General features: G+C 49.6%; 1 protein-coding gene across 1 annotated transcript in view; it reads left to right on the top strand.

Moving 5' to 3' along the window:
• LOC144146259 (uncharacterized) overlaps positions 1-13231 on the top strand; it is a 67445-nt gene that overhangs the window by 14346 nt on the left and 39868 nt on the right. Inside the window, exon 2 of the mRNA XM_077678221.1 lies at positions 4947-5442. Within this exon, the coding sequence (XP_077534347.1) occupies positions 5081-5442 (362 nt within the window). The 5' untranslated portion in view covers positions 4947-5080. The remainder of the gene's footprint in view (positions 1-4946; positions 5443-13231) is intronic.

Genomic DNA, 13231 nt, shown 5'->3' on the forward strand with positions numbered 1-13231 from the left:
ATAACCGGCTTCTTCGTGTTTGTTCTCTTTTATTTTTCTGTGACGTCACGGGAACTTTAGATACTCCAGCGTTTTGGAGACTGAAACACGCTGGTAGAAGCGGTAGTTGCGGCTAAAAAAGCGGCTGTATTGGAGACGCTCCGCGGCAGCTGAGTTCCCGCTCTAAGACCTGGTTTAAACGAGAGCATTTACGGCAAATTTGTTTATAAGCTGAAGTGACATATAATATGGGAAAAAGCAGAATCTGTGTACAACTCGGAAGCTCGAAAGCTGTGTACAACTCGGAAGCTACTGACTGCCAGAAACACTAAGCGTACCCAAACCACCTGGCGAAAGAGGCTGTCCAATCTGTTACGATGATAGTCTTCTAATTGTATAGCGTGAAGGCCGAGTTCCTCATGGTAGTGGAATTACTCCCAAAAAGATTTGTTTGTTCACTACAGCTTTCATACGGACTGTCATCAGAGAACTCTGCAAAAAAAAGTCCCTGCACTTTTAGCGCTTGCAGATCGTATGTTATTGCGCTACAACTCGTCGAATATCAGATTAGCTCCGGTAGTATGAAATGCACCATTTCAAGCAATATCCTCCGAAAGCATATCGTCAAACAGCAGGGCATACGCAACATGGCGGTGCCCAGCGCGGACTTATGCGTACCATGGGGAAAAGAAATGCTCAGAAGAGGCAGCTAAATATTTACGAAGATGTGTAGGAGGAGCAAAGAGGACAGCGGCAGACCCCAACACTGTCCTCTTATCAACAACTCTGAGGCGCTGGCTTGCCACGATGTCCTTGTCTGGGAGATATTTAACCACCGATAGCAGAAGGCTCGAGCGGAAGGTTCCGAAAATTTCCATTTCGCCTCTATTTCAAGAAGGGACGTATTTTTGCTCGCGGGGCCTTCAACCCACACCACTGCAGAGAAGGCAATCCTCCGCCGTTCTCGCCTTACGTGACACGTGTGTCGCCTCCGGTCAGACAATGAGGAGTCGGTCGAAGTGGACACTATGCAACGGAACTGAAATAATCAAAAGCCTGATTTTCGCACAGAAAAGGCTAGCAAAGGCCGAGGTGGTGCCGAGCGCGCTTCCAGGTGGTCTTTCCAGCATCACAGAGCACTGTCGTCGTTGTCTCTGCAAAGCTTGTTTTCCCTCTATAGTCTGTATACCCTTCCAAGTTTGCTGCGGGCATGGCATAGCGGACGCATTCAATACCACTTGCGTAGCAAGAGAAACTGTGAAGTCTTGAATATGCCGTTGCCATTTATACCGTCGCGAGTAAAAAAGCTCCCGTGGGGGTACTTTTTCTAGAAAAAAAAAACTTCGTTGGAGCAGATATTTGTCCGTGAAGTGATTGATTGTTTATTAACGAGGATGCTCGTACCCCAAGGGGGTAGATATTTTATAGGAAGGTGGTAGCTGGGTGGCATGCACGCGTACATTTAGCCATGGATGCCTTCTTGAGGGGTTTGTCAGGCTCGTTTCAGACTGCTCTAGATACTGTTTTTGGAGCGTAGCAGCGAATTTCCCCGAGAAAAGACGGTTCGCTATGGACTAATCCAAGACGGTCGTTTAAGTCAGCAGGGGCTTGCCACTTTTTCAGTAAGGCACCCCTACCCTTGCTAAAGCTTGTGCTGTGCCAGACTAAATGGTAGAGCGCCGGAACCATTTCTTCCCCGTATATGTGCACGTGAAGGCCAATGCAGAAGACGTGGCCTTATTGAATCACATATGTGTGATGTCTGGCGTGAAGGCTACGTTTGGGTAAGTCTTATTAATCAATATCTGTTATTGCCACTCTTTTTAAAGCCAGCTTTAAATACCAATTTGATTTGAATGTTTTACGTTGAGATCACCTGTTTTAAGACAAATCGCGAAAAGCAGGTTAGTCGTTTTCTCAAAAGAAAACTCGAGCCATTCTGCTCTGTGAAGGAGCATGATCGGGCAAGTTTTTAGCATGCGATACATGGGTAACCGTGAATGTAGGCGAGAAGTGCGAACAAAGTTTATTTCTCTCGAGCGGGAAGTGCATGGTTGTGCATCATGCGGTGAACATGGTGCCATGCACTGCTGTCCAGCAGTTTTGTGGTATGGGCCGCCCCATTTCCATTCCGAGGAATTAGAGCTTTCCGCAATTTCATTCCCTTCGATTCCGCGGAATGTCACAATTTTGCCCATGCAAACTCCTGGAATGGTCAGGAAGCGCAATTCCATTCCTTCAACTCCTGAACGTAGCAACTAACTCCTGGTAGCTGTATCAAGTTACCTATGAATTGCAACATAGAATTGACGTTATTGGACGCGTTGAGAGGGGCGAAAATAGGCATAGACGTTGTCAAAGTCAAGGAATGGTAGAAGCTTGGTGACATCTTGTGCCGAACAACCACACTTTCTATCCAGGAAGGGCCAGTATTCCCGATCTCCGTTGCTACGTCTGCATGATGAGCATGTTGTAATGGCCTGCTCTTGCGCGGTGCTAGACGGATACCGCATTTGCACGATTTTAACGCTACCGAGATCGTAACACGTATGTAAGTTTACTAACTAAAAAATTACTTTGACGCCACCTGTTACGCGAAGGTGCACGTACGTGACAAAGACATTTCAGTTGACGCACGCCACTTTCGCAACTAAACTCCCCTGTGCTTTATTTACTTGTTTATTCTCTAAATCCAATGCCGGCAGTGAAACTGGCCTGCTCTTGTGCGGTGCTATAGGAAGGATACCGTATTCGGATGATTCTAGCACTCCCGAGATCGTACCACGCGTGTAAGTTTACTAAGAAAAACTAAAAATTCTTTTGACGCTGCCTATACCGCACCGGGACACGTTCGTGGCAGGCATTTCTGTTGACGCATGCAACTCTGGCAGCGAAAATCCCGTGCGCTTTATTACTTTGCTTACCCACGGAAACTACTGGTGGCATTGAAAATGGAGCGGGGAACATGGAAAGTCTTTGCGCTAAGAAGCGTCTTGACCAAACTAATTTTAAACGGGACGGGCCCTTAGTTTGGAATTATGTCCAACCACTTAACTTCATTTACGCTGTTACGGCGATTATAGGTGTTACTTGTCCCAAATCTGCGTTTTGTGGAAATTCGGGGCGTTACTGGGTATTCGCTTTGGGAAGGGGGTCACTCCCCAGGGAATGCTGCGCGTTAGAAACTGCCGCAGCTGGCACTAGCGGTGCATGGTTGTAGAAACAACAGTGCTGGAGGCCCCTCTTCCTTCGTCGGAGACGCGGCTGTGGCGCCTTGCATCTGTTTTTCAATGGGCCGCTGCAATTAAGCTCTCGATGACTGGCCGGCGGTCCAAGATCGTTTCGTGCGCAGGCTTTCCCGTCTCTGCCAAAGTGGAGCACGGCATTAGCACGTGCTAGACACCGCTGCTAAGTCCAACGCCAACGCTCGCGCTACGAAACCAAGGGAATGATGTGCTCCCGGGATGCGATGATTGCTCAATCGGATATAGACACGAGTTAGCGCGCCGGAAGCGTTTCTTTTAAAGACGATAGTCTTTCCTGGGCTACTTAAACCCAGAAATTTTGGTCTGTCTGTATGTCTGTCTGTCCGTCTGTGTGTCTGTGACTCGATTCAGCCACCCGGCCAAAGCAAAACAATGCCTGCGCAATAGTCTTATATACTCACAACCAAATGTCAGCGTCTAAGCACGGTTTATATGTTCATACTTGTCAACTTTGTTGAACATAACAAGACATTACGCATATATAAGACAACAAATTAATACAGAAGTGATATTTGCAGCGTCCCTTTATAAAAAATCGTATATGTTTAATTTTGGCGATATTAAATAAATACTTCATCAACTGAACAAAAAAATATCACTCCGCCGTCGCCTGCTGTCACCCGCGCCATATAGCTTCAGGCGGTATTTGAAGAAATCAAGTGGAAACAGTTACGAAAGGTTCCACTAGGTAGATTCCACGTTCTGCTTGGAACGCACGTGGACCGCGTGGACTAGGGAAACGCGGTTCTATAAACGTGGAAGTAGGGCGCCTCGATTCACGCGCGTCTTCGCCGTACGTGAGCGCTGGCATCGCGACACCAGGTTTGGAGCAGTGGAACGCGGGAAATTTAAAATGATTTATGCAAACCTTTGGCGTCTTTACCTTGGGAGGAGCGCGACGCAAGAGGAACAACATGAGAGGTGAGCGGGAAAGCGAAGGGAGCATTTACTTGGCAAAAGTCGATAAAGACCATCGTCTTTTGACGACATTTGCAACAAAAGGAGCAGATACGCGGCCAATTTTTTTCTTTCCAATTGGTTGCACGTGCTATTTTTCCCCGCCGCTGCTAGCTCCGCACCCTCGGACCTTTGGGGTAGCTCAGTCGTTAGATTGCCGGTTTCATGGCGCTAATGGTCCCGGGTTTGATTCTCGGAGTTTCCCTTGCCACGTTTTTTTCTTGAAGGCTTGAGGTTTTCTGGTGCGATGGACGGACAAATCCCGGCCTAAACCGCTCTGCTGTTAAAATGCTGCCCCCCCTCCAAAGACTACGGAAACAAGGTGTGAAATTTGCAAAAAAACCCGAATCACGTACTTCGCCTGCCACCTGCACAAAAATTTCACATGCAACGAAGTTAACGCACCGAATAATTATAATAGTGTAAATTCACATCGGCAGACTACAACGACGGAAAACTAAAGCAACAAAATAGCCCAAAATAGCTCCACTCATAGCCAAAGCTCGCCAAAAAACTCGCAATAGGGCAAGCGGCGTAAGAATGTGCGGGCATTATTAGACGTTTCCCTGAATTTTTGCACATTATTTATATGTCAAATCGCAAGTTATAATCAATGTTGTTTGTGTTTCCTATGTTTTTCACACTAGTTTGGACTGTGGCCCAAGCAATCGTGTTTTGCGTCTTGTATCCCTTTCACAGCCACAGGGTTGATTGCGCAATTTTTTCCCTTCTGCTCATATCCAGAAGTCAAGCCATCAGAGTCACCGACGTCCCAATCCAGCGGACAGACGCCACCGGTGAAAACGGAGACGAAACCCGACTTAGGGAAAACATCCACAACAACGAAGACGACGACAACATCGACGACGACAACAACGATGAAGACGACACCAACGACGACGACGACAACGACGACGACAACGACGACGACGACAACGACGACCACGACGACAAAAACACCACCACCACCACCTCCGCCGACAAAGGAAAAGGGAAACAGGCTGATGGGCGATCACCCTTTGATCTGCGTGTTCAATGTCAGCCACGAGCAGAGGCACCTACATCAAGCTGTCGTGGATAACATCTGTGATTACGCATTTATACCACTATACTGGGAACCAGGTGACAAAAAAAACTTCCCCAGCAATTCATTCTACGACGACACCAGCGGTGAGATATCGACGCTTTTAATTAAAGCCAAGAAATCCACTTCACAGTTCGGAATCCACGTCCCTTGCAAGTGAGTGTTGAGCTTGTTGCTACCTGTAAAAAGACGAGAACCTGGTGGGTAAAATCGCGCCTACGCAGAATTTATGGTTGAAAAATACTGGTTTAAAAAATGGGGAAATTAAGAATTATTTCACAAGGGGAGTCCACAAAATGAAATTAAAGGTATCCATACGCACGCGGCACTGAGGCTACAGGGTATGGCATTCGGTTCCTGGGCCACACCTACTTAAAAATGTGCACCCCACTCGGCTGCTCCTTCGGGAAGCAACAAAGCCGTACAAATACTTCAAAGGAAGCCCTCGCCTGTCCCCATAGACCACATCGCCGACAATAGTGTTAAGGACTCTAGAGCAAGGGGAGGTCCTGTTGCTCAGCTCTGACCCAGAGACTCAACGCAGCCTTGTCCAACTGGCTGAAGATTCGGCTAGGGCTCCTGGCCGCCACCTGAACGGGGAGGACCGTCGAAGTATCCCCTTCAGCCCCTTCCCTGTTCCAGTTTGGGCAAAGTAAAGTTTTCGAACTATCGTCTTGCACTTGCCTGCCAAAGTAGTGGCGCATATTGGCGTTGAGACCCTCGGAAGACGTAAACGCCTGCGATTTAATGCGACGCTTTAGCAGTTTAACTTTTTTTAGGTATAGTTCTTATTCCCTTGGGGGTCTTCCATCCTTTGGATGGAAGGTGGAATGAAAACGGGCGTATAACCCGCCAAGCAATTGTTTAAAGAAGCAAAACTGCCGCTGAAAAGCCACACCCTCCTCCTCGCGAGCCTGCCTCCAGTGTGCACTCGGATAGAGCAGCTATTCAGAGGCGCTGCTGGACGTGCATTTTTAATGAAGTAAATATTATTAGCGAATGCTAAGTACCGTGGAGCTTCTGCAGCGTAGCCCGGTTTTTAGAGAGTGTAAAATGTGGGGGCTTTGAAAAACTGAAACAAAAAATGCCCTGCAAGTTCGCTTTGCCGGTAGCATACTTACAGATGGGGTAGGTTTTAATGGGGGGGATTCAGCAGTCACCCGACAGTATGTAACTTAGCTCCCCCTTAAGTACGATTGGTTTTCTCCCTTCAGAAGGTAGAGCAAACTGCCGATTGTCAGCCGTGAGAGCGTCAACAAGAGACTTTTCACACTAGCCCACCGGTGACGACCTGAGCGGACACGCTGGATTAGCGAAGCGGGGACAGTAGGCCAAAACAATGCTTCCTTGTGTTTCAACGCCTTTCTGTGAGGTTAACAATCGGTAGATGAAGAAATTACGCAGAAACGTATCTGGTTTGGTTCGTGTTTTCCTACACGAGGCGTGGAAGCGAACCGACCATCTCGATCACGACAACTGGCTCACCCACTGTTTGGCAACCGATCAGAAGCTTCCCCCCGTGCGTTAGGCCCGTTCGCGAACGGAACTCTAGAACGGAACTCTAGGCGGTCGGTGGTTTCGTTCAATGCTGGAAGACGGCCGGGTCGGGACGGAGTGCCGAGGCAGTTTCTGTCAGAAAGGCGAGGAATTTTGCCGACAACCGGAAAAACCTCGTGCCCAAAACGCAGCAGAAAGTAGGGGGCGTAGCCTGACGAATATGGCGGATTTGAGGGAGGCGCCCTCCTTCTCCCTCTACAAGTCACCGGAAGACATAACAGTCTCGATTATAGTTCAGCGTGTGCATCCGTCCTCGCTCAGCGAAGTGAGAAATTGCATTTCTGCTTTCGGGACCACGTACAAAAACCTGAAAACGTGTTTCACAGTGTACGTACTTTGCAAAAGAAGACGTTTAGAGCCATCGAGTATGAACAAGCGCACAGAAGGGCGGTAGGGAGGGCGTCTCAACGTAAAATAAGGTACCCATAAAACCTACCATGACCGCCACTGAGAAACCCTGCGACGCTCAGATCGCGCGGCGCACGAATGCGGCCCGTTGCTGCGCAAAACCACTGCGGCGTGCTGAGAAGAGCGACTTTCCACTTCGCGCTTACACACTGATGAAGAACCTCGGAAAGCAAAGGGGAGAATGTGGTAGGTCATTGAAACAGATAGAGAATTTGGAAAGACAGAAAGTGAACAAAAATTCCCGCCGTGTGGGATCCGAGCCCAGGACCCCCAGAATACGTCTCTGGTGCGATTACCACTACGCTACCGGCGGGGCTATCTTCCCCTCCACTTTCTGGAGTATTTATGTTAAGGTATTTTGTTTCCTGCACTTGGGGGTGGTAGCCAGCGCCACTCAGGCTACTCGGGGCGAAGGGATCTTTCTTTTTAACCCCCGGGCCGTGACTAGAATGTCTACGACATGTCGAGAGTGGTCGACCAACGTTGAACACTTTTAAGGTCCCTATGGCACCAAGACTGCCAGAACGGATGCCCTCCCATGCACGTAGAGAGTTAGAATAGGAAGTGAGGGGCTCGTTGAATTAAGACAGAAATAAGGGTTGGCAGTCAAGAATTCTACAAGTCAAGAAAACCTCGCAAACCAAAGGGGAGAATGTGGTAGGTCATAGAAACAGGTAAGGAATATATAGATATGCCTTCCCTCTGTTTTTCTGTATTAAGAAATAAACTTCAAACTTCAAAAAAAAAAATAAAGATAAAGAAACAGACAAAGAATACATATATTTTGGCGGCAGGCCCCTTCTCCCGAAAATGAAACCCTTCTGTCTATGCCCCCTTCAGTTGTCTACTGCGCAGTCGACCCGCTCCTCTGTTTTACTCGGCGCTTCTGCTCCTTCCTTCACCCCTATGCGGCTAGTGTGAATAGATTCGGTAGCCATTTCCACCAGAGCCTGTTTGTGGGTTACGACACTGCACACTAGTAGGTGTTTTAAGCAAGTTAACATTTGAGATTACCGCATGCTGCTCGCACCATACAATGCGCCATGGAAGGAGTATTAAGCAGTGCACAGCTCTCCTGAAATGATCCAGTGCCCTTAAATTATGATTAAGTACAATTTCTCTGGGCTAATACCTGGGGACTGCGAATGAGCGCTGGACCCCCGTGGCCAATTTGCCGGCAAATAGAATAATGTCTGGCAATAACATCCGGCAATTCCGGCGCCTTGGTAGGCGGTTTGAGAGGGGTTTATTCACGGTCGAGACGTGCACACGCAAGGAGCGAGAGTACGGTTCCGCGAGTCCAGATGTCGAGCATTCTTCTGCTTCTTCTTCTTCCGACACCGATCAACCGCATCACTCCCCCGTCAAAGAGGAGCCATCCTGGCGTCTCAAGGGGCCGATACGAAGAGTGGTTCGACGTACGCTTTGAGGCGCTGAGTGTGAACGAGCTGACGGCCGCGACAGCGCTGGCTGGCAAAAAGGGTGACCGGCTTGACAACTTAATTTACTGGAGACGTACGTTCAACAACGCGGTAGGGACCGTGGTATCCGGAAAGTAGTTTAGTGGATAGTCCAGGTGACTTATTGGGGACACACAGGCAGACGAGGGAGCCGGGCGAAAAGCTACAGGCAGGTGTGGATTCATCATGGCGAGTCTTCTGGCGAGCTTGTTCTTCGGTCGTCAAGGATCGCGATAGCTGGCGGCACTCGTCGGCGTGCTTGACAACGTAAGAAATCGGCCAGGTTTCGGAAGCAGCCCGTACAAAAGAAAAAAGGGAGAAAAGACGGTTGTGGACTTCGTGGCGGTATTATAAGCACATGTGACGAACGGAAGCCGGGCATTCCAGTCAGAATGATGTAAAGCTGCATACATAGCCAGCATGTCGCCCAGTGTACGATTGCAGCACGCGGTTGGCCATTGCACTGCGGATTGTAGGTCGTAGTGGTATGTTGGACGGTACGCCATGCTGTCAGAAGCGTCTCGATGACTTCCGATAGAAAAATCTTACCCCGGTCACTGAGGAGTTCGCGGGGTGCTCTATGACGCAGACTCAAGTGGCGAAGAAGGAAGGACGCAACGTCGCGGGCAGTAGCGGTGGGTAACGCAGCAGTCTCGGCGTACAGGTGAAGGCGGTCAACAGCAACGATGACCCAGCGGTTGCCAGCCGCAGTGCAAAGGAGAGGTCCATACAGATCAATTCCGATGCGGTTGAATGGTCTCATTGGACAAGGTAATGGTTCCATAGGGCCGGACGAACCTGAGGGGGGAAATTACGGCGCAGACAGGGTGTGCAAGAGCGAACGTACTGGCACACAAAGCTGCAAATGCCATGCCAGTAGTTGCTGAGCCGAAAAGGTCGGTAGGTCTTCAGGTCACAGGCATGGGCGCAATGAGGCTCACTGTAAGAACAACCACATATTTCTGACCGTAAGTGGCGGGGGATGACGAGACGCCACTTGCGGCCGTCGGAGTGATAGTTGCGTCGACACAACACACTGTGATGAATGGAAAAATGAGATGATTGGCGCCGAAGTGCGCGAGGCGCTGCAGTTGTGGTGGCACTGGACCGGTGGTCGTAAAGAGCAGCGATCCATGACTCTTGCGTTGCTCGCCTGGTATGGAGTCAGCGCCCAGCGGGGCTACATAGCAGCTTGCGCTGGAGACGCTGTCAGCATCACACGTCAAAGGAGAACGCGAAAGGGCGTCAGCGTCGTTGTGCTTGCGTGGTGAGCGATATACAACACGAATATCGTAGTCCTGCAGACGAAGAGCCCACCTCGCTAGACGACCTGCTAGATTCTTTAGCGATGACAACCAGCAAAGTGCATGGGGATCCGTTACAACGTTGAATGGGCCGCCATATAGGTAAGGTCTGAACTTCGTAAGAGCCCAAACGATGGCTAGACATTTTTTCTAAGGGACTGAATGTTTTGTCTCGGCTTTCGTGAGGGTGCGACTGACGTAGGCGACTACGTATTCATCAAATCCGCGCTCTCTCTGGGCCAGGACTGCTCCCAACCCGGTGCCGCTGGCGTCAGTGTGGATTTCCGTCGGGGCCGTGGGGTCGAATGCCTCAAGATCGGAAGAGATGTCAACAGACTGCGTAGTGTGGCAAACGCGTCGTCGGAAGCCGGTGACCACGTTGAGAGGCCATTGTCGTCACCGAGGAACTGATTTAATGTAGCGCTGATAGATGCAAAATTGCTGATGTAGCCGCGGAAATAAGAACACAGGCTAAAGAAGCTGCGAAGAGCCTTCTCAGTGTTAGGCTTCGGGAATTCCGCCACGGCACGGAGCCCATGTCTTGAAGCGATGCCCGTTTCCCGTTCCAAAACTCGGCGACGGCGTGAAGGGAGAATCTCACTTTGTTTAGTTTCATGACTTCGTTCCATTTATTAGGTGTACTCACTCGATCAAATGATGACAGCCAATCTTCCGCGTCATTTTCATCGGCGCCGTTGAAGCCCGGTGGATCTCGCTCACGTATGGCACTGGAGGACATCGTAGTCGGTGGCAAAGGCGTAGCGCTCTGGCTGTCTTCAGTGTTCATGACGGCGGGGAGTTTGCGGATCCGGAGTTTCAGGACTGGACAGATACCCCGGCTCCTCTACCACTTGTAAAGGAGATACCCGACGCCTGGGTAGCCGGTTAGTGAGGGGTTTATTCACGGTCGAGACGTGCACACGCAAGGACCGAGAGTAGGGTTCCGCGAGTCCAGACGCCAAGCTTTCTTCTGCTTCATCTTCCTACACCGATCCACGGCATACACGCATAGGCGGAGAGCGCTGCGTTAGGTCTACTTGCTGTGAGGCATGTCCTGATATGATGCAGTACCTTTAAATTATGGTAAAGCATAATTTCGCTGCGCTCATGCCTGGGGACTGCGACTAAGTGCTGGAACCCCTGACCAATTTGCCGGTGAATAGACACGGTCCTCTTATGCGCTACCTACCAGAATGAAGGACAGCTGGGTGGGAGAGGGGGGGGGGGGGGGGGCTGAATAGCTTGTGACAAAATATTCCAGTGAGATATTTGGTTATCTTGGTGCTCAGCAGCGCCGAATTTGCACATCGGTGGGAACGCATGCTGGCACGGGAAGAGAATTAATCGCATGCCTTTTTCAACGCACTGGAGAGCGTTTCAGGTCCAGGGTCCACGTGCAGCCACTGTTACATTTTCTACGTCATTTTTCCTTGCCACAGGTTCTGACTGCAAGGGCCTTTCAGGTGACATCATTGCCATTACTTGTAGCTTCATCTACAGAGACCGCATCGCGAATCATGTGTCACACGTAGAACACAGCGTGGTTTATGCGCAGTTGCAATGACCCTTTCTACGAGAAGAAATCAAAAAGTGCAACCACAAAGAAGTTGTCACAAAGCCATGTTTACGAGGGCAGATGTATTAATTGCAACAGCATACTGAACGCAGCACGCATAACAACCATTAAAATAGTTTCAATGAATATGCTTCACTGGTCGTGGGCTATGTTCCTCTGGCGCTGCATGTACGGACGTCGTGTATAGCTCCAGCCTCTTCTGGAGCCTCGAGTAGGGATAGTCGGAGCTCATCAACGTGAAGCTCGAGCTCAATATTGAGCACACGGATTACTTACGGGACGAAAGCAACGCCCTATTTGAGGCAAACGCGGATTTCCAGACTCCCGCGCAATTGGAAACGGCGGCTTGCCACGAAAACGGATGTGCGCTTCTGCACTCGTGCCACCGCGACCGACAAAAACGCTGCGAACAAGCCCAAGGATACTTCACTAGAACTGTAGCCACTTTCTACCGATAACGCCAACAACTGGCGACCTGTACGTGTTAGAAAACTATATTTTCCTCTTTCGCGGTATTTCGAATGGGTTTGTTGTTGTCCCAAGACCGGATGCTCCACTCTGGTGGCGAGAAGCAGCATCCTGGAGGTTCCTACCAAAACGACCAGATAGCGCGTTCTGGCAATGGAGAAGATGAATTCAGAGAAAACAATTGATAGAAACAAAAAAAACACTAGACGCATGACCGAGAAGCTAGAAAGCAGGAAGTGAAGCTTCTGTGGCAACACGCGAGGCAGTGCCTAAAAAGGCGGAAGTACGTGCGTACCTACGGAAAACAGAACGCAACCAGTGTATTTTGCAGCAATGCACAGATGTAGATATATAAATGCAGAAATATAGAGATATATAGGCAGATAATGACACCGCGCATAACTGAGTGTCTGGTATTTCGTATGAGGGAAAGCTTCGATGTCAGGTCATAGAGATGACCAAGAGGCTGCTGGAGCCGTGGCGCAAGAAACGCAGGAAAGAAATAGGGGAGCCGGAGACAAGTGCCAATTACGAAAACAGCTTTGTTGACCCGGTGGGCCATCGGGGCACCGAATGCTTGCAAGTATCTTAGCGACTCGTTAAAAAGGAAATATCAAGCCCCGCAGCACTTAAAAAACAAAAAATAAAGTGCGCTGCTGGAAACATCGGTCTCTCGCTGGGTACGCTGCCTAAACCTTTAAGAATGCTTTCTCCCACTGTGGTGGGCGTAAGAATATATTTATTGTTATGTAGACAACAAGGGGCGGGAAAAGGGGGAAAACAGCCTGTACATCGCGTGCCGTTGCAATCCTTTCCCCTGTGCTACACGGTAACTTTAAATTGACAATTGGACTCTCGCCCACAACTGCGCCCTATGTATTTAAAATGGGACACTCGATAGACTATTGATTCAACTGCCTTCGAAAGGCCTTTGAAACAGCCGTGTAGCACATGCATAACACTATCCTAGGTTGTAGGTGTCCCACTGCTGAGACGCAGTTTGGAGGGATTTAGGACGAGGCCAACCGAAGCATTCCCAGATTATTTGATTGAGGTAATCTGTTACAGGGAAGAAGAGACCGGAGGGAGACCAAAGAGCAGGGTGGATGGGATGGCTTAAGGCGGTGTAGGAAAGTTGCGGGTCTCAAGCTGACGCCACAAGACCCATCGAT

This window comes from Haemaphysalis longicornis, unplaced genomic scaffold (genome assembly GCF_048455015.1).
Source record: "Haemaphysalis longicornis isolate Haplotype H1 unplaced genomic scaffold, Haemaphysalis longicornis Haplotype H1 scaffold_7, whole genome shotgun sequence".
Classification (NCBI taxonomy): domain Eukaryota; kingdom Metazoa; phylum Arthropoda; class Arachnida; order Ixodida; family Ixodidae; genus Haemaphysalis; species Haemaphysalis longicornis.